Genomic DNA, 20924 nt, shown 5'->3' with positions numbered 1-20924 from the left:
CATCGACAACATCCTGACAGGTTGCATCACTGCCTGGTTAGGCAACTGCTCGGCCTCCGACCGTAAGGCACTACTGAGGGTAGTGCGTACGGCCCTGTACATCACTGGGATCAAGCTTCCTGCCATCCAGGACCTCTATACCAGGCGGTGTCAGAGGAAGGCCCTAAAAATCCAGCCACCCTAGTCATAGACTGTTCTCTCTGCTACTGCACGGCAAGCGGTACCGGAGCGCCAAGTCTAGGTCCAAGAGGCTTCTAAACAGCTTCTACCCCCAAGCCATAAGACTCCTGAACAGCTAATCAAATGGCTAACCAGACTATTTGCATTGCCCCCCCCACACGCTGCTGCTACTCTCTGTTATTATCTATGCATAGCCACTTTAATAACTCTACCTACATGTACATAATTACCTCAATTACCTCGACACCAGTGCCCCCTGCACATTGGCAGATTGACTCTGTACCGGTAGCCACTGTATATAGCTCCGCTATTGTTATTTACTGCTGCTCTTTAATTATTTGTTATTCTTATATCTGACTTTTTTAGGGATTTTCTTAAAACTGCATTGTTGGTTAAGGGCTTGTAAGTAAGTATTTCACTTTAAGGTCTACCTACACCTGTTGTATTCGACGCATGTGACAAATCAAATTTGATTTGAACAACATTGGAGAAACATCCTGAGTACGACCAGGCATAGCGCGCCATCGCGTGGTCATTTTAAACACCATTCCATACGCAGGAATAAAACTGCGCGTGCGCAATATGTAAACTATCCACCCGGCCACTATCAATCGATCAGAGAGTGGAAGATGGCGGTGAATCGAGTCTGTGGGGCTAGATCGATCACCGAAAAACTCGATTGAAGGAATTCAACGGATTGTGTTTAAATAGTACAAAACAACACCATAACAAGCGTTTGGAGCGGGGAATTCAGCGATCATCAAGAGGTATTTTGAATGTACTTCTTTTGAAAGATGGTGTATGCTTAAAGCACACAAAGAGGCTCTAAGGACGGGCAGAACGAAAGGCCCCAAAACATGTATGTCTAGGCAGGCTAAATTAATCCCGGATAGCGAATGTGCAAGGATATAGGATTCGTAATCAATCCGCTGCATCGTCAACTCAACAAAAATGCAAGACGTTCCTTGAAAACGACAAACATTATGTATCGTCGATTATTAAACTAGGACTCTGATATTAATAATCGGGAGGCCATATAGGTGGTATAGGCCAACTATTTTGATAAATATAATTTTTCATTGCTATAAATTCAATATTTCAAATCTTTATCTATAAAACAACCCCATATATTGTGAGCCCCGATGATTTGGTTGTCAGGCTATGTCAAATTATTAAATTGCATGTCATAAATCAGCCAGGAATACAACTAGCTGTAGGTGATTATACTGTATCATCATATTAGTCACATTTTAAGTGAGAATCCCCTCCAGTCATGGCTTTTTACATTTCCAAACATTTAGATAAGTTTAACAGTGGTAATGTGTTACCTCATCTGATTGACTAAATCCAACACAACCCATATTTACTCAGTGGTGTAAAGCACTTCAGTAAAAATATTTGAAGGTACTACTTAAGTCTTTTTGGGTTATCTGTACTTTACTATTCATATTTTTGACAACTTTTACTTCAATACATTCCGAAACAAAAATATGTACTTTTTACTCCATATATTTTCTCTGACAGCCAAAAGTACTTGTTACATTTTGAATGCTTAGCATCCATGGTCATCCCTACTGCCTCTGATCTAGTGGACTCACTAAACACATGCTTTGTTTGTTAATGATGTCTGAGGGTTGGAGCATGTCCCTGTCTATCCGTATATGCAAAAAAGCAAGAAAATTATGCTGTCTGGTTTGCTTTATATAAGAAATGTGACATTATTAACTTCTGATACTATATTTGACAGTATATTTAAAACCAAATACTTTTACTCAAGTAGTCTTTTACTGGGTGACTTTCACTTTTACTTGAGTCATTTTCGAATAAAGCATCTTTACTTTTACTCAAGTATGACAATTGGGTACTTTTTCCACCACTGCCCACTCTCACCAGGATGGACTTTCCCTGGCACAGTGGCAAGGTTTTGGAACAGCTCAACCACCAGCGCCAGCTGGGCCTGCTGTGTGACTGTACCTTCGTGGTGGATGGAGTGGACTTCAAGGCCCACAAGGCCGTGCTCGCTGCCTGCAGCGCCTACTTCCACACCCTCTTCCTGGACCAGAAGGATGTGGTGCACCTGGACATCAGCAATGCAGCAGGTACATCCGACTGGGTACAATCGATGTTGTATCAACGTAAACATTTGAGGGTGAAATTTCAGCCACAGGATTATGTCATCATGGTGACTTAATTTCAACACAGACAAATCTTGGATCAAATATTTTATTTGTACTTTTAAAACAATGTCATATTATCAACATTAGATTTTTTTTATTTAACTAGGCAAGTCAGATAAGAACATATTCTTATTTACAGGACAGCGGTTAACTGCCTTGTTCAGGGGCAGAATGACAGATTTATACCTTGTCAGCTCAGGGATTTGATCTAGCAACCTTTCGGTTACTGGCCCAACGCTCTAACCACTAGGCTACCTGCCACCCCAATATAAGAAAAAAATACCATAGGCTGGTCAGCACCTCCTACTGGAGAATAGATCTATCTACAGCTGTCCTTTGGTCTCCCATCCGATGTTTTAACCAAGCCCAGCATAGCTATATTAATTATTTGTCAATGACTATTACCAATGTGCTGTTGTGAGAATGATTGTTGAGAGATCTCCACTTAAAAACGACGCTTTTGCTATTGAAGTCATTCCAACGGGTAGATTTAACAGAGCAAATTAAATGTGATCATACATTATCAGTCATCAATGATGCTATTTAGGCCTACAGTATATAACATTTGCTAAGTCATCAACAGCAATTGAACCCATAATTCAGCTAAAAATAGACAATAAAATAGGACGGGTTGATTTCAAATGTAATGATATTTAGTGATATTGAATTGTGTTTGGTTGTGAACGCAACCAAATATCAACATTTGAAGGAGATCATTTGAAGGAGACAGTTTCATCTGTACCACTGACTTAGTCTTGCTCAGGGTTGGGGAGTAACGGATTACATGTAATCCATTACATATGTTAAAAAGAAAAATGCTATTGCAACCACTTTGCAATAAGGAATTGAGACCAAAAGCTTAAGAGAAGTTTCAAGTGTTTAATAGCACGGATACAGTCAGCTGAGTGCATACATTTAGAAAACTCACAACACATTTTATACTCTTCCCTTGTAGGCGTCACCTCCCCAGCTATACATGTTCTGACCCCAATGAGTTTCCCTCTGGTTCCCCTGTGTAATGTCCATGGTCCACTCTTTGTTTAGCCAGATGTCAGAATCACACCCTGTCCATCTTCTGTTCTGGGCCTGACCCTGCTCGCTGATCCTAGGCAATTTCCTCTTATCTGATTAGGTCAACAACCTTTCTAAATTACTTTGAGGATTGGTTGTTGTGTGGATGGCTGTTCACAAATCTAAATGTGTATTTAAACTAGGGTTGCACATTTTGGGGAATATTCAGAGGTGGAAACTTTCCGTGGGAATATATGGGAATTAACAGAAATATATGCAAATTAATATTAATTTAAATGTGAATGTTTTTTACATTGGATATATTTACCATATCATATGGAGACAGAAACATAAACCTTTTACCTTATCATAAGTAGACATAATTGCAAATCATTAAATCCTTCCAATATCATTAAAAAAAAAAATAGTTATGAATTTAATTAAATTAGTTGACTCTTCACATGGGATGATTTCACTGAACAACAAAAGAAAGGGAATATTGAATGATCCCCAATGATTCATCGCATCTCCCAAAAACGTTTTCAACATACATCTGTAAAATGATAATCTAAAGACTAAAGCTTTGGTTGTCTTCCTCTCAGGCTTCCATGTCTTCTCCCTGGACCTTCTCAATGTCCACCTCTTGAACATCAGACTCTGAGGCCTCATCTTCACTGTCAATTTCCAACCTTGTTGAGGATGGCTCGTTGTCAGGCTCAAAAAGCCTCAAATTTGCCCGGATGGCCACCAATTTTTCAGCCCTTCTATTGGTCAGCCTGTTGCGTGCTTTGGTGTGTGTGTTCCCAAACAAGGACCAGTTGCGCTCTGAGGCGGCTGATGTTGGTGGGATTTGGAGGATGATGGAGGCAATAGGGGAAAGAGCCTCAGATCCACAAGTTCCCATCCACCAGGTGGCTGATGAGATATGTTGGCACGACTGCCATAATTGCATCTCCATCCCAAAGCACTTGCTTGAAAGTGTACTTCGCAAGACTGCCAAGAAGCCCTCATCCAGGCCAAGGTGGCGAGACACGGTAGTGATGATACCATAGGCCTTGTTGATCTCTGCACCAGACAGGATGCTCTTGCCAGCATACTTGGGGTCCCAATATGTACGCTGCGGCGTGTATGGGCTTCAGGCAGAAGTCTTCACGCTTTTTGATGTATTTCAGAACTGCAGTTTTCTCAGTGAAATGGGCAGGGCAGTACGGATTTCTTCTCTTACATCTGCAAGCAGAGTCTGAACATTAGACAGGATGGCATTGTCTCTCTCAATCCGTGCAATGGCTACTGCTATAGGTTTCAGGCTGCTTACCACTCTCTCCCAAAATACATCATCCAGGAGGATCCTCTTGATGGGGCTGTCCATATCGGCAGACTGTGATATGGTCATTTCTTGGAGAGACTCCTTCCCCTCCAGGAGACTGTCAAATATGATGCCAACACCACCCCAACGGCTGTTTCTGGGCAGCTTCAATGTGGTGCTCTTATTCTTCTCACTTTGCTTGGTGAGGTAGATTGCTGCTATAACTTGATGACCCTTCACATACCTAACCATTTCCTTGGCTCTCTTGTAGAGTGTATCCATTCTTTTCACTGCCATGATGTCCTTAAGGAGCAGATTCAATGCATGAGCAGCACAGCCAATGGGTGTGATGTGAGGGTAGGACTCCTCCACTTTAGACCAAGCAGCCTTCATGTTCGCAGCATTGTCTGTCACCAGTGCAAATACCTTCTGTGGTCCAAGGTCATTGATGACTGCCTTCAGCTCATCTGCAATGTAGAGACCGGTGTGTCTGTTGTCCCTTGTGTCTGTGCTCTTGTAGAATACTGGTTGAGGGGTGGAGATGATGTAGTTAATTATTCCTTGCCCACGAACATTCAACCACCCATCAGAAATGATTGCAATACAGTCTGCTTTCTCTATGATTTGCTTCACCTTCACTTGAACTCTGTTGAACTCTGCATCCAGCAAATTAGTAGATAAAGCATGTCTGGTTGCAGGGGTGTAAGAACATTCAGAAATCTCTTCCAATACACATTGCCTTTGAGCATCAGAGGTGAGCCAGTTGCATATACAGCTCGAGCAAGACATTCATCAGCATTTCTCTGACTACGTTCCTCCATTGAGTCAAAAAAACCTTCTGATTCCAGGAGGACCATGAGCTGTTGCTATCGATAAGGTGTCTGATTCATCATTTTCACCTCGAATAGAAGTAGAGGGACTTTTGTCAGAGGTTGCTTATTGTGAGCGCTAAGGGAACTTTATGCACTTGGCCAGATGATTCTGAAACTTTGGTGCATTCTTCACATATGATTTGGCACAGTATTTGCAAATGTACACAGCTTTTCTTTCTTCCGGCGCCGGAAGAACTTCCGGCGCCGGAAAGAGATGGCTGCCTCGCTTCGCGTTCCTTGGAAAATATGCAGTATTTTGTTTTTTTACGTGTTATTTCTTACATCGGTACCCCGGGTAATCTTAGGTTTCATTACATACAGTCGGGAGGAACTACTGAATATACGATTAACGTCAACTCATCATCGTTCCTACCAGGAATATGACTTTCCCGAAACGGATCCAGTGTCTTGCCTTCCACACAATACAATGGATCTGATCCCAGCCGGCGACCCTGTGCGACGCCGAAAAAGGGGAAAACGTGGCGGTCTCGTGGTCAGGCTTCGGAGACGGGCACATCGCGCTCCACTCCCTAGCATACTACTCGCCAATGTCCAGTCTCTTGACAATAAGGTTGATGAAATCCGAGCACGGGTAGCATTCCAGAGAGACATCAGGGATTGCAACGTGCTCTGCTTCACGGAAACATGGCTAACTCAAGGGACGCTAACGGAGTCGGTGCAGCCAGCTGGTTTCTCCATGCATCGCGCCGACAGAAACAAACATCTTTCCGGTAAGAAGAGGGGCGGGGGGGTATGCCTTATGATTAACGAGAAGTGGTGTGATCATCATAACAACACACAAGAACTCAAGTCGTTCTGTTCACCTGATCTAGAACTCCTCACAATCAAATGTCGACCGCATTATCTACCAAGGGAATTCTCGTCAATCATAATCACAGCCGTATACATTTCCCCCCTAAGCAGACACATCGATGGCCCTGAACGAACTTTATCTGACTCTTTGTAAACTGGAAACCACACACCCTGAGGCTGCATTCATCGTAGCTGGGGATTTTAACAAGGCTAATCTAAAAACAAAACTCCCTAAATTCTATCAGCATATCGATTGTGCTACCAGGGCTGGAAAAACACTAGACCATTGTTACACTAATTTCCGCGACGCTTATAAGGCCCTCCCCCGCCCCCCTTTCGGAAAAGCTGACCACGACTCCATTTTGTTGATTCCAGCCTACAAACAAAAACTCAAACAACAAGCTCCCGCGCTCAGGTCTGTTCAACGCTGGTCCGACCAATCTGAATCCACGCTTCAAGACTGCTTCGATCACGCAGATTGGAATATGTTCCGCATCGCGTCCAACAACAATATTGACGAATATGCTGATTCGGTGAGCGAGTTCATTAGGAAGTGCATTGACGATGTCGTACCCACAGCAACGATAAAAACATTCCCAAACCAGAAACCGTGGATTGACGGCAGCATTCGCGTGAAACTGAAAGCGCGAACCACTGCTTTTAACCAGGGCAAGGTGACCGGAAGCATGACCGAATACAAACAGTGTAGCTATTCTCTCCGCAAGGCAATCAAACAGGCCAAGTCTCAGTACAGAGACAAAATCGAGTCGAAATTCAACAGCTCAGACACAAGAGGTATGTGGCAGGGTCTACAGTCAATCACGGATTACAAAAAGAAAACCAGCCCCGTCGAGGACCAGGATGTCTTGCTCCCAGACAGGCTAAACAACTTTTTTGCCCGCTTTGAGGACAATACAGTGCCACTGACACGGCCCCCTACCAAAACCTGCGGGCTCTCCTTCACTGCAGCCGAGGTGAGTAAAACATTTAAACGTGTTAACCCTCGCAAGGCTGCAGGCCCAGACGGCATTCCCAGCCGCGTCCTCAGAGCATGCGCAGACCAGCTGGCTGGTGTGTTTACGGACATATTCAATCAATCCTTATCCCAGTCTGCTGTTCCCACATGCTTCAAGAGGGCCACCATTGTTCCTGTTCCCAAGAAAGCTAAGGTAACTGAGCTAAACGACTACCGCCCCGTAGCACTCACTTCCGTCATCATGAAGTGCTTTGAGAGACTAGTCAAGGACCATATCACCTCCACCCTACCGGACACCCTAGACCCACTCCAATTTGCTTACCGACCCAATAGGTCCACAGACGACGCAATCGCAACCACACTGCACACTGCCCTAACCCATCTGGACAAGAGGAATACCCATGTGAGAATGCTGTTCATCGATTACAGCTCAGCATTTAACACCATAGTACCCTCCAAACTCGTCATCAAGCTCGAGACCCTGGGTCTCGACCCCGCCCTGTGCAACTGGGTCCTGGACTTCCTGACGGGCCGCCCCCAGGTGGTGAGGGTAGGTAACAACATCTCCACCCCGCTGATCCTCAACACTGGGGCCCCACAAGGGTGCGTTCTGAGCCCTCTCCTGTACTCCCTGTTCACCCACGACTGCGTGGCCATGCACGCCTCCAACTCAATCATCAAGTTTGCGGATGACACTACAGTGGTAGGCTTGATCACCAACAACGACGAGACGGCCTACAGGGAGGAGGTGAGGGCCCTCGGAGTGTGGTGTCAGGAAAATAACCTCATACTCAACGTCAACAAAACAAAGGAGATGATTGTGGACTTCAGGAAACAGCAGAGGGAGCACCCCCCTATCCACATCGACGGGTCAGTAGTGGAGAAGGTGGAAAGTTTTAAGTTCCTCGGTGTACACATCACGGCCAAACTGAACTGGTCCACCCACACAGACAGCGTTGTGAAGAAGGCGCAGCAGCGCCTCTTCAACCTCAGGAGGCTGAAGAAATTCGGCTTGTCACCAAAAGCACTCACAAACTTCTACAGATGCACAATCGAGAGCATCCTGTCGGGCTGTATCACCGCCTGGTACGGCAACTGCTCCGCCCACAACCGTAAGGCTCTCCAGAGGGTAGTGAGGTCTGCAGAACGCATCACCAGGGGCAAACTACCTGCCCTCCAGGACACCTACACCACCCGATGTCACAGGAAGGCCATAAAGATCATCAAGGACAACAACCACCCAAGCCACTGCCTGTTCACCCCGCTATCATCCAGAAGGCGAGGTCAGTACAGGTGCATCAAAGCAGGGACCGAGAGACTGAAAAACAGCTTCTATCTCAAGGCCATCAGACTGTTAAACAGCCACCACTAACATTTAGCGGCCGCTGCCAACATACTGACTCAACTCCAGCCACTTTAAAAATGGGAATTGATGGAAATTATGTAAAAATGTACCACTAGCCACTTTAAGCAATGCCACTTAATACAATGTTTACATACCCTACATTACCCATCTCATATGTATATATACTGTACTCTATATCATCTACTGCATCTTGCCATCTTTATGCAATACATGTACCACTAGCCACTTTAAACTATGCCACTTTATGTTTACATACCCTACAGTACTCATCTCATATGTATATACCGTACTCTATACCATCTACTGCATCTGCCATGCCGTTCTGTACCACCACTCATCCATATATCTTTATGTACATATTCTTTATCCCTTACACTTGTGTGTGTGTGTAAGGTAGTAGTGTGGAATTGTTAGGTTAGATTACTGTTGGTTATTACTGCATTGTCGGAACTAGAAGCACAAGCATTTCGCTACACTCGCATTAACATCTGCTAACCATGTGTATGTGACTAATAAAATTTGATTTGATTTACATTAGCTGCAGTGAAATGTATCCACACACCGTGGCATTTTCCTGTAAAGATTAGAAAAAAATGTGTTAAAAAACCCCAAATACAATTCCATGTACAGATAGATAGTTAAGCAGTTAGATTAAACAACTCCTTTGTAGGATAAATGCTTTCAAATGAAACATGTATGGAAAGAGGTGAATTAACACTCCTCAGTTAGCAGGCTCAAGCAAGCTAAAACCCACATGGTAGCAAAAACTAACTTGCAGAAAGTGTAAACAAGTTAGAAATGATTTAAACACACTTTGCTGTAGGCTACTATTTACTAGTTAACAAAAAAGAATGTATGTCATATAAAATATATTCACCTCACCCAGTATTGTAATCAAAACTTACCAGAATGCATGTAGTCCTTGGCTCAGACAGTGTAGTAGTGTGGGCTCAATAGCATCTCATTAGTGTGCAAGATCTTGAGAATCAGCTGTACATGTGATGGAAGAGTGCACTGCACATGTGATGAAGAATGCACTGTGCATGCAATTCCATTGAATTGGGGATAGTTTATCCAAAATATGCCACAAGAATTGCAATTGCCATATGTGTATCCCACAAAAACGGTTCACTGTTATAAGCTAACTTTTTTGATGAATTTAAGCAAAATTCCCCAAATTCCCATGCTTAACTTCCCATGGAAAATTTCTGGAAAGTTTTCTGGAAAGTTTTGAATTCAAGAAGTTTAAGCTGCCTATAAATCATTGTTTTTTAAACCAGTGGACAGCCAGTGAAAAATGTGCTCTTGCAATAGCTGCACAGTGCGGATCCCAGCCTATGGAATAAAAGTGGGGCTTTTAGTACTCAATCTAATTCATGCTGATAAAACATTTGAATCGATAGCCCTAATGGACACATGTTCAAACTCGCACACTTTTTATAGATTAAAGGGGCAATCTGTAGTTGATACATATATTTTTGGACTTATAAATGATATATATATATATACATTGATTCTTGAAGAATATAAATTCTAAATGCCTCGTGAGCTTTAGTTCAACTGGCACACTCCATGATACCCCAAAATATAAGCTTGTTTTTTGGCAATGTTTATTAACATTGTAAATGTAAACAAACACTGTATAGCCTCAACACAGTTACAACAATCATTTTGATATCATGGATGGTCGGTCCTTGCATCCATAGCACTGTCTATTAATCTGAGAGGAGTTACATTTCTCCAGGCCCATCCCTCAGCTTTTTACCAAAACAGAGGTGGGGCAACCGTTTTATTATTGTTTCATCTATGGATTTGCCCTTTAAACAGCTGCATATTATCAAGATATCAAAGTGTCACCAACTAAAAGGTAAACAATAGGCCTATAGCAAATGCAGCATATGGCATTCATTTTTCACATGTAAATGGAACTTTTCAGTAGTGCCATTCCATGAGCGCAGCATTTAATTTTGAACTCCAATCAATGAGCCCAATCAGTCCTCCATGACAACAAAATCATAAACAACAGAGTAGGGCTGGATAATAAATCCTTAGTTTTGGGATTATGCTCAGGTGAAACAATATGGCTAATTTATACTTCCATATTTCCACGTCCTATTCTTGAAGATCAAAGGGTATAACATTTATTGGAATGACTGGAATTCTGATAGACTTTGGTTTTTAATGTAAAGATATACTTTAATGGTATTATTATATGTAGTAGAACGCGTTGGCTTAGAAGAAGCCTACATAACCAACCCATAAAGTAAAAATGTACATCCATATATGGCCAGCTATGTAAACTTTAACATTGATTTATCCTGCAATAGATGTCGTTCAATTGGTAACATTAATTTTTGTCTTCTTCTAATGCCTCTTAAGGGGAAAGTAATCTAAAAGTAACTGAATGTAATCAGATTACATTACTGAGGTTGGGTAATCCAAAAGTTACATTACTGATTACAGTTTTGGACAGGTAACTAGTAACTGTAACGGATTACATTTAGAAAGTAACCTACCCAACCCTGGTCTTGCTTAGTTCCAGTTTATCTACAAAATAATAATTGATATGTTGGATATCATGTCTCCATCTCAACCAAAAATCAAAGTAAATAAATAGGGCTAAATTAAATCAAACTTGATTTAAAGTTTGATTTGATTTATAGTGTTCAAGATAGCATGCATAGGTCATCGCAGATCTGTGGAGATCTTCACAATTACTGTTATAATCTGTGCAGGATCTTAAACTGCATTGATAATTTGCACCATGTACTTTTAATGTAATCTAACTGCAATCCAGGTCATTTGGTTTTGCTATTAGATGAAGTAAAGTGATATCAAATTCATCTGAACTCTATTTGCTTTACCTTTATATCCAAGACCATGTTGAACATCATGCTTGAGCTCCCGAGTGGCACAGCGGTCTAAGCCACTGCATCTCAGTGCTTGAGGTGTCACTACAGACACCCTGGTTCGAATCCAGGCTGTATCACAACCGGCTGTGATTGGGAGTCCCATAGGGCGGCGCACAATTGGCCCAGCATCGTCCGGGTTTGGCCGGTGTAGGTCGTCATTGTAAATAAGAATTTGTTCTTAACTGACTTGCCTAGTTAAATAAATAAAACAAAATCTGCCACAGTCACAGCAGGGCTCATGGATCCATCCCTGTGTGTATTCTGCAGGTCTGGGCCAAGTCCTTGAGTTCATGTACACGGCCAAGCTGAGTCTGAGTTCTCAGAATTTGGAAGATGTGGTGGCAGTGGCCACGTTCCTTCAGATGCAGGAGATAGTCAATGCCTGCTCTGCTTACCAGTCTCTGTCAGTCTCCACAACATTCCAGTCAATACAAGACTTAAATGACAGTGAGTACAGTACAGATCAGTACACAAACATTGGTTATCAGTACACAGAAATATCCATCAATAATTAGTATGCTTTCTTTAACAAGGCCACTAATGTTATCCGTCATAGCTTTGCACAGCTGAAGCAAGCACACTGATTTTCTTCAGGAAATTTACATTTTGTGGTTTATATTGCTCTCTCCCATAATCTCTTCCAAACCATAAAGACAAGATTGAGGAAGGAGAGCAGAACATAGAGAAGGAGCCATCAGAGACAAGGTCACATGACGAGGAGATGCTAAAAACAGCAGATGACGGAGGGTCAAAGGGCATTCAGGAGGACCCGAACGAGACCACCCCAGACGATGGACAGATCAACAGTAAGACCCCCGACAAACCCACCCCACAGACCCCGGGAAGAGGAAGACCCTCCAAAACCTCCAACTACGCCGCACCAAGAAAAGCCGCAGCAGAGAGAGAGGAGATGGAGGTGGAGAGCCCTACTAAAGATGTGCCTGAGTGTCAAGATGACCACTCAGATGTGGACTACACTCCCAGTCAGTGAATTAGTCTTCATACTTTTCATTGGTGATCTGTATGTTTAATATTGCTGTGTGGATAAAGATGTATTTTGTTCTTACAGAGTTTCCATTCAAGTCTGCAGCCGGTATATCTTACATGAGTACCAGGAGAAGAAGGACAAGGAGAGCTCCTCGTCGCAACCACTCTCAGGGTAAACAAACAGCTTGACTGACCTTCCTTCCTAGGAGCAATCACTAATCTGCCATGCTTTCCCCTATCCAATCATGTTGGATCAGTGACTACTTCGAGGAAGGAAAGATGGACGGCTACATTTTCAAAATATTTGACTGCAGTGGGCCACAGTGTCTGATGGTTATACAATTCCTCTTCATAGATAATGACTCCGATGAGGGGAACAGCGCATCAAAGACGGTAAATGAAGAAAAAAAGGTTGAAGAGGGTGAGATGGAGGAGGATGAAGAAGACGAGGAGGATGAGGGAGAAGATGGCCAGGGGACGGAGAGCGGAGAGGAGAGGAAGCAGCTACAGTCGGGTGCCGTCACCGACCGCAACGAGTCACGGTCCTACGGCTCTGTGATGCACAAGTGTGAGGTGAGGACCGTGTGTGTTTGCTTGTGCTAGTTTGAGTGTGTGGTTACTTTGCACACTGAGATTAGAAATGTAAACGATTGAATGTTTTTGGATGACCCATTCCCTATTAGAGGAGGACTTATTGTTTTGAACTGTGTATGTATCTTTTCCTTTCAAATAAACCATCATATAGACACAATTGTCTTCAAAAAGAAAGGACCAAGGCACTCTTCATATAATTAATGAAAATTAATTTTGGAATGGAACCAAGATTTATTTTTAACTGACTTGTTTCGGTTGCATGGCCTTTGTCAGGGGGTACGATGATACAATGTCTCCTTGTGAACCAAGCATTTTACAATCAACCCTGATTAGAGGGAATAGTCAGTCATTGGAAAACACCTAGTAAAAAATAATATACACTGAACAAAAATATAAACGCAACATGAAAGTGTTGGTCCCATGTTTCATGTGCAGAAATAAAAGATCCCAGACATTTTCCATAAGCACAACATCTTTATTTCTCTCAAATTTTGTGCTCAAATTTGTTTACATCCATGTTAGTGAGCATTTCTCCTTTGCCAAGATAATCCATCCACTTGACAGGTGTGACATATCAAGAAGCTGATTAAACAGCATGATCATTACACAAGTGCACCTTGTGCTGTGGACAATAAACAGCCACTCTAAAATGTGTAGTTTTGTCACACAACACAATGCCACAAATGTTTTGAGGGAGCATGGAATTGGCATGTTGACTGCAGGAATGTCCACCAGAGCTGTTACCAGAAAATGGAATGTTAATTTCTCTTAAATAAGCATAGATTAGGGCTTAATTAATGTATTTCAATTGACATATTTCCTTATATGAACTGTAACTCAGTAAAATCTTTGAAATTGTTGCATGTTGCATTTATATTTTTGTTCAGTATACATTCAAAATTGTCTACTAGAGAATATTGCATTCACATTCATGTAATTTGGGGTTGAGCATATCTAACTCACTAAATTGCCATGTATTTTCTAGGACTGTGGAAAGAAGTTCACCCACACGGGTAACTTCAAAAGACACATCCGCATTCACACAGGAGAGAAACCTTTCAGCTGCCGTGACTGCCACAAGGCCTTCTCAGATCCGGCTGCCTGCAAGGCTCACGAGAAAACACACAGGTTAGTATCAACCTCATCACCGGTCTTTCTGTGTCTCTTTGGCCCAATGCCAAACAAATCCCTTAGTGTTCAATAACAACCCTTTGTATGACAGAGACGATACGCATTTGTGCAACACGTCCTCTTGTAAAATAGTTACTAATTGATAATAACGATGATCAAATTGATAGTGAATTAAAAATCAAGACAGTCATAGTAATCACAGTTTCATAGCATCAACATCCCCTCGAACCTCAGCACCAAAGTAAGTAGCTATATCTTACTTAAATATCTTATGTTTCTCTCTCTCTGTGTAGCCCCCTGAAACCCTACTGCTGCTCCTCGTGTGGGAAGAGCTACCGGCAGATCAGCCTGCTCAACCTGCACCGGAAAAGGCACACAGGCAAGGCCCGATACAGCTGCAAGGACTGTGGCAAGCTCTTCACCACGTCTGGCAACCTGAAGCGCCACATTCTGGTGCACAGCGGCGAGAAGCCGTATCACTGCAACTATTGCGACCGGGCCTTCTCCGACCCCACCGCTAAGATGCGCCACCTGGAGACCCACGACGCAGACAAGGGCCACAGCTGTCCACACTGCGATAAGCGGTTCAACCAGGTTAGGACCACTTCTTGACCACTACATTGACCAGTATTGGGGATAGTAGGGAGAATTTGACCTGCATGTAAATAGTTTGGAGATAGTGTGGCATTGTGTTTGAGCAGTGGTGGAAAAAGTACTCAATTGTCATACTTGAGTAAAAATAGATGAATATTTTAGATGAATATATGAATATAAAATGACTCAAGTAAAAGTGAAAGTCACCCAGTAAAATACTCTTGAGTCTTTTTTTTTTTTTTTAAGTCAAAGTATCCAGTTTTAAATGTACTTAAGTACAGTGATGGGGAAAAGTACTCAATTGACATACTTGAGTAAAAGTAAATGCTATACATTAAATTCCTTATATTAAGCAAACTAGACAGCGAAAATGTTATTATTTTTTAAATTTACAGACAGGGGTACACTCAGACATCATTTACAAACTTAGTATTTGTGTTTAGTGAGTCCACCAGATCAGAGACAGTAGGGATGACAATGTGTTATATTGATAGGTGCGTGAATTGGACAATATTGCTGTCAAAATGTAACAAGTACTTTTGGGTTTCAGGGAAAATGCATGGGAGTAAAAAATGCATATTGTCTTTAGGAATGTAGTAGAGTAAAAGTCAAAATTTTCAAAAATATAAATACCCCCCAAAAAGTACTTAAGTAGTACTTTAAAGTATTTAAACTTAGTTACTTTACACCGCTGTGTTTGATTTAAGTAGCCCTATTTTGTACAATCCTGTATATAGTCGCTCTCTATCCTTGCATTGAAATGTTGAACTAACTGTATCTAACCTGGCTATTCCTCTGTCTGGACAGACTGGGAATCTAAAGGCTCACCTGAAGATCCACATCACAGACGGCCCTCTGAAGTGCAAAGAGTGTGGCAAACAGTTCACCACTTCCGGTAAAACCAGACCAGACATGGACTTCCGAGCCTGCATTCATAAAGCATCTCAGAGAGTAGGAGTGCTGATCTAGGATCAGGTACTCACTGTCCATGTAATCTTATTCATTATGATCTAAAAGGCAACACTGGTCCTAATAAGATTACATGGACAGGGAGGGGACCTGAACCTAGATCAGTACTCTTACACGCTTTATGAACACAGGCCCTGGTCTCTCGCTGTGTTGATACATAACTAAATCAAATCAAATTTATTTATATAGCCCTTCTTACATCAGCTGATATCTCAAAGTGCTGTACAGAAACCCAGCCTAAAACCCCAAACAGCAAGCAATGCAGGTGTAGAAGCACAGTGGCTAGGAAAAACTCCCTAGAAAGGCCAAAACCTAGGAAGAAACCTAGAGAGGAACCAGGCTATGAGGGGTGGCCAGTCCTCTTCTGGCTGTGCCGGGTGGAGATTATAACAGAACATGGCCAAGATGTTCAAATATTCATAAATGACCAGCATGGTCAAATAATAATAATCACAGTAGTTGTCGAGGGTGCAGCAAGTCAGCACCTCAGGAGTAAATGTCAGTTGGCTTTTCATAGCCGATCATTAAGAGTATCTCTACCGCTCCTGCGGTCTCTAGAGAGTTGAAAACAGCAGGTCTGGGACAGGTAGCACGTCCGGTGAACAGGTCAGGGTTCCATAGCCGCAGGCAGAACAGTTGAAACTGGAGCAGCAGCACGGCCAGGTGGACTGGGGACAGCAAGGAGTCATCATGCCAGGTAGTCCTGAGGCATGGTCCTAGGGCTCAGGTCCTCCGAGAGAGAGAAAGAAAGAGAGAATTAGAGAGAGCATACTTAAATTCACACAGGACACCGGATAAGACAGGAAAAGTACTCCAGATATAACAAACTGACCCTAGCCCCCCGACACATAAACTACTGCAGCATAAATACTGGAGGCTGAGACAGGAGGGGTCAGGAGACACTGTGGCCCCATCTGATGATACCCCCGGACAGGGCCAAACAGGAAGGATATAACCCCATCCACTTTGCCAAAGCACAGCCCCCACACCACTAGAGGGATATCTTCAACCACCAACTTACCATCCTGAGACAAGGCCGAGTATAGCCCACAAAGATCTCCGCCACGGCACAACCCAAGGGGGGGCGCCAACCCAGACAGGAAGATCACGTCAGTGACTCAACCCACTCAAGTGACGCACCCCTCCTAGGGACGGCATGAAAGAGCACCAGTAAGCCAGTGACTCAGCCCCTGTAATAGGGTTAGAGGCAGAGAATCCCAGTGGAGAGAGGGGAACCGGCCAGGCAGAGACAGCAAGGGCGGTTCGTTGCTCCAGAGCCTGTCCGTTCACCTTCACACTCCTGGGCCAGACTACACTCAATCATATGACCCACTGAAGAGATGAGTCTTCAGTAAAGACTTAAAAGTTGAGACCGAGTCTGTGTCTCTCACATGGGTAGGCAGACGATTCGATAAAAATTTAGATCTATAGGAGAAAGCCCTGCCTCCAGCTGTTTGCTTAGAAATTCTAGGGACAATTAGGAAGCCTGCGTCTTGTGACCGTAGCGTACGTGTAGGTATGTACGGCAGGACCAAATCGGAAACATAGGTAGGAGCAAGCCCATGTAATGCTTTGTAGGTTAGTAATAAAACCTTGAAATCAGCCCTTGCCTTAACAGGAAGCCAGTGTAGGGAGGCTAGCACTGGAGTAATATGATCAAATTTTGGGGTTCTAGTCAGGATTCTAGCAGCCGTATTTAGCACTAACTGAAGTTTATTTAACTAACTTGCCTAGTCAGTTACTAGTCTCTGGTCTTCGCATTAATATATAACTGTAGTCTTTGATTCCCAGGGAACTTGAAGAGACACCTGCGCGTGCACAGTGGGGAGAAGCCCTATATCTGTATGCACTGCCAGAGAGCTTTCGCTGACCCAGGGGCACTGCAGAGACACGAGCGCATACACACAGGTAACAGTCCTGGATTTAAAGGAATATGTTCACATTGACCACTTTCTTTGTATTTTTTTTTATTAATCCTTTATTTAACTAGGCAAGTCAGTTAAGAACAAATTCTTATTTACAATGATGGCCAACCCCTAATCCGGACAACACTGGGCCAATTGTGCGGCGCTCTATGGGACTCCCAATCATGGCCGGTTGTGATACAGGGTCTGTAGTGACGCCTCTAGCACTGAGATGCAGTGCCTTATTCTGCTGCGCCACTCGGGAGCCCAAACACGTGTAGCCAAACATGTGTAGCCTAAACATGTGCAAAAAGAACAGGGAATGTCTGTGCATTGCATGATAGGTTGGAGACGGTCATGTAATTGTAGTGTCTGTGTGCATGCTTGTGTGTGGGTCCTGTAGGGGAGAAGCCGTGTCTGTGCCTGATCTGTGGGAAGGGGTTCACCCAGGCCAGTTCACTCATTGCTCATGTACGCCAGCACACCGGAGAGAAGCCCTATGTCTGCGACCGCTGTGGCAAAAGGTAAACACACACACACACACACACACACTATAATCCTATTGATGTAACATAGAGCCTTTTTTGTCTTGATGCCCTATCTCCAACTCCAGGTTTGTCCAGTCCAGTCAGCTGGCCAATCACATCCGTCACCATGATAACATCCGGCCACACAAGTGTCACAACTGCAAAAAGGCGTTTGTCAACGTCGGGGACCTCTCCAAGCATATCATCATTCACACAGGTAGGAAGACATGGAATGTACAACTATCTGTGAGTGAGAAAGTAAGGTTCGCTGGGAGTAGTGGATATTAATGGATAGTCAAAGAAGTCTATAATATGTCACCATCTTGTGGAATATAGGTATCTTGTGTATATTTATCTAGTTAAGAAAACAAAGCTGTTGGGTATCTGGGCACATTCTTTCCTCTTCAGCTTTAGTGTGCCTCCAACCTCCTTCCCCTGAGGTATAATATTAACTGCATTAGTCTACATTCCCCCTTCAAGTAATTCTCCCCCACGGGTGGTGTCTGAGATATCACCTGTGACTAACGTGGTCAAATAACACAAGTGTGTAACCTGGGCACTAATTTGATACAGTTGACAATTACCCACACTCTAACCGCGGCAGGTAACCTAGCGGTTAGAGCGGTGGGCCTGTAACCAAAAGGTTGCTAGTTCGAATCCCTGAGTCGACAAGGTGAAAAATCTGCTGGACAGACGGACTATGGATCTGTACATACGTAAGTCACGCGATATCAGACACCACTGGCCGGATTTTGACTAAACTTATAAAATTATAGTGATTGGCCTAAGGGGGATGCTGCGTCATTCTTGGGGGATGACATGTTTACTGTTGCCTTGTTCTCTTTTTTTTTTACCATCCCCTAGGAGAGAAGCCCTTCCTGTGTGACAAGTGCGGTCGCGGGTTCAATCGTGTCGACAATCTACGCTCCCACGTAAAGACCGTCCACCAGGGTATGGCTGGGATGAAGCGCCTGGTGGTTGCCGGCGGTGACAGTGACGACGGGGGTGACGGGTTCCATGGCGGGTCGGCCTCGGAGATGGACGAAAATGAGATCAACATAGTCACCGTCACCGCTGAGGACATCGTCACCCTGGCGACGGAGGCCCTCGCTGGCAGCACTGTGTCCCAGCTGACAGGTCAGATGGAGCGCATGCTGGGTAATGTAGTTCAGACGGGTGGGAGAAGGGGACTATGCAATGGATGTGACTGTAAAAGGAATGGGATGAAAGGAAGGTGGCTGTGTAAGAAGGAAATGGACTCAGAACAAAGGGAATAATAAAGAAAATTCTCCTGCCATGTGTTTATATGGGATTCTGTCTGTTTCCAGTGGTGCCTGTGGCTGCATCAGTGTCAGCAGATGAGACGGAGGCTCTGAAAGCTGAGATCGCGAAGGCTGTGGAGAAGGTGCAGGAAGCAGGTGAGACTGGCCACACACAGCTTTGAATAGCTTTTACTATTCATAACTTCCTCATACATCCTCACTGTCCATCTCCTCTCCCTCCCAGACCCCAACACTCAGATCCTGTATGCATGCGACTCTTGCGGTGACAAGTTCCTGGACGCCAGCTCACTGGCCCAACATGTGCGAATCCACACGGCCCAGGCCCTGGTCATGTTCCAAGCTGACTCTGAATTCTACCATCAGTACACCGCAGCTGCCACCACCGTGGGGGAAGATGTTACCACAACCTGGCAACCCACTTCCGAGCAGGTCATCCAGGGAGGGGAGCTCGTCTTCCACACCCGAGAGGCTGAGGCGGAAGGGGATGAGGTGACTCAGGAGGTGGTGGCCCAAGCTGACCCCCAGCCAGAGGGGGAAGATGAGGCTGTGACAGAAGGAGAAGGACAAGGAGAAGAGATGGAGTGTGGAATATGCAGTGATGTGGCACTCAAGAATAAGAATAAAATGCAAAGCAGTCAAGATCTTACTGGGGTCTGACAATACCTCATACGAAGCTGCCTGTCCGTCTCTAGGTCTCTCTGAGTCTCTGCATCAGTGACATGAACATCTGTGTCCAAAGTTTGGGAAGAAACCGTTTGGCTTGTTTTTTGGAAGTTAAATTATATATATATATAAATTTGAAAAAGCAAAACGCATTGCTATAGGCCTATCTGTGTGTTTTACCGTTACCTTGAAAATAAATGTGTTTAGAGTTAAATAAGTTCGTTATTTGGTGTGTTTTTTTATTTTTATGAGGCATGTGGCCCACGATGCACACTGAAATTCTCAATGTGGCAGCCCGGGGGAAATTATTGCCCACCCCCCCTGCTGTACAACATTCAAACTGGGGACCATTGAATGCACGGGTCGGCAACATGCAACAGCAATAGTTTTTGGCCCCCCCATATTTATTTTTTATGCAAAATGTCCCAAAAGTAATGTCCCAAGAAGGAAGTTACCCCATCTAAATCATGCAAAAGGTATTTTAACTTCAATAAGGCTATTGTTTAGGGGCACAAGGGGGAAGATGGATTCCAATCTAGATAACTGGCAAAGTGTATTTTGGGTCATATAAAATAAGTATATAGCTTTTCATGAACAATATGTTTTTAAGTTAATGTATTTATCCAGCTCAACTTCAAGAAAGAACCTGAAAAAATTTA

The 20924-nt window shown here is 43.7% G+C and overlaps 1 protein-coding gene across 2 annotated transcripts; it reads left to right on the top strand.

Moving 5' to 3' along the window:
• Window positions 1–777: 777 nt before the first annotated feature.
• Window positions 778–20482, top strand: LOC139557343 (zinc finger and BTB domain-containing protein 17-like). 2 transcript variants are annotated; one of them, XM_071372029.1, is made up of 15 exons: window positions 778–947; window positions 2074–2279; window positions 11881–12060; window positions 12267–12596; window positions 12683–12772; window positions 12956–13173; window positions 14180–14322; window positions 14619–14919; window positions 15727–15814; window positions 17680–17796; window positions 18196–18316; window positions 18406–18536; window positions 19184–19456; window positions 19648–19737; window positions 19826–20482. In XM_071372029.1, the coding sequence occupies exons 2-15, from the start codon at window positions 2075–2077 to the stop codon at window positions 20257–20259; spliced, it is 2721 nt and encodes a 906-aa protein (XP_071228130.1). In that variant the 5' UTR covers window positions 778–947; window position 2074; the 3' UTR covers window positions 20260–20482. The 2 variants fall into 2 exon arrangements, with proteins under 2 accessions (XP_071228130.1, XP_071228131.1); XM_071372030.1 differs by lacking the exon at window positions 11881–12060.
• The last annotated feature ends 442 nt before the right edge of the window (window positions 20483–20924 follow it).

This window comes from Salvelinus alpinus, chromosome 28 (assembly GCF_045679555.1).
Source record: "Salvelinus alpinus chromosome 28, SLU_Salpinus.1, whole genome shotgun sequence".
In the NCBI taxonomy this organism is placed as follows: domain Eukaryota; kingdom Metazoa; phylum Chordata; class Actinopteri; order Salmoniformes; family Salmonidae; genus Salvelinus; species Salvelinus alpinus.
This window is presented reverse-complemented; position numbering and strand designations above follow the sequence as displayed.

What these genes read in the sequence shown, in the direction of transcription:
- LOC139557343 (XM_071372029.1), top strand. Translation starts at nt 2,075, where the DNA reads ATGGACTTTCCCTGGCACAGTGGCAAGGTTTTGGAACAGCTCAACCAC. An exon ending in CTGTGATGCACAAGTGTGAG is followed by an intron (nt 13,174 to 14,179) that starts GTGAGGACCGTG and finishes TGTATTTTCTAG; the next exon opens with GACTGTGGAAAGAAGTTCAC. An exon ending in TGCGACCGCTGTGGCAAAAG is followed by an intron (nt 18,317 to 18,405) that starts GTAAACACACAC and finishes CTCCAACTCCAG; the next exon opens with GTTTGTCCAGTCCAGTCAGC.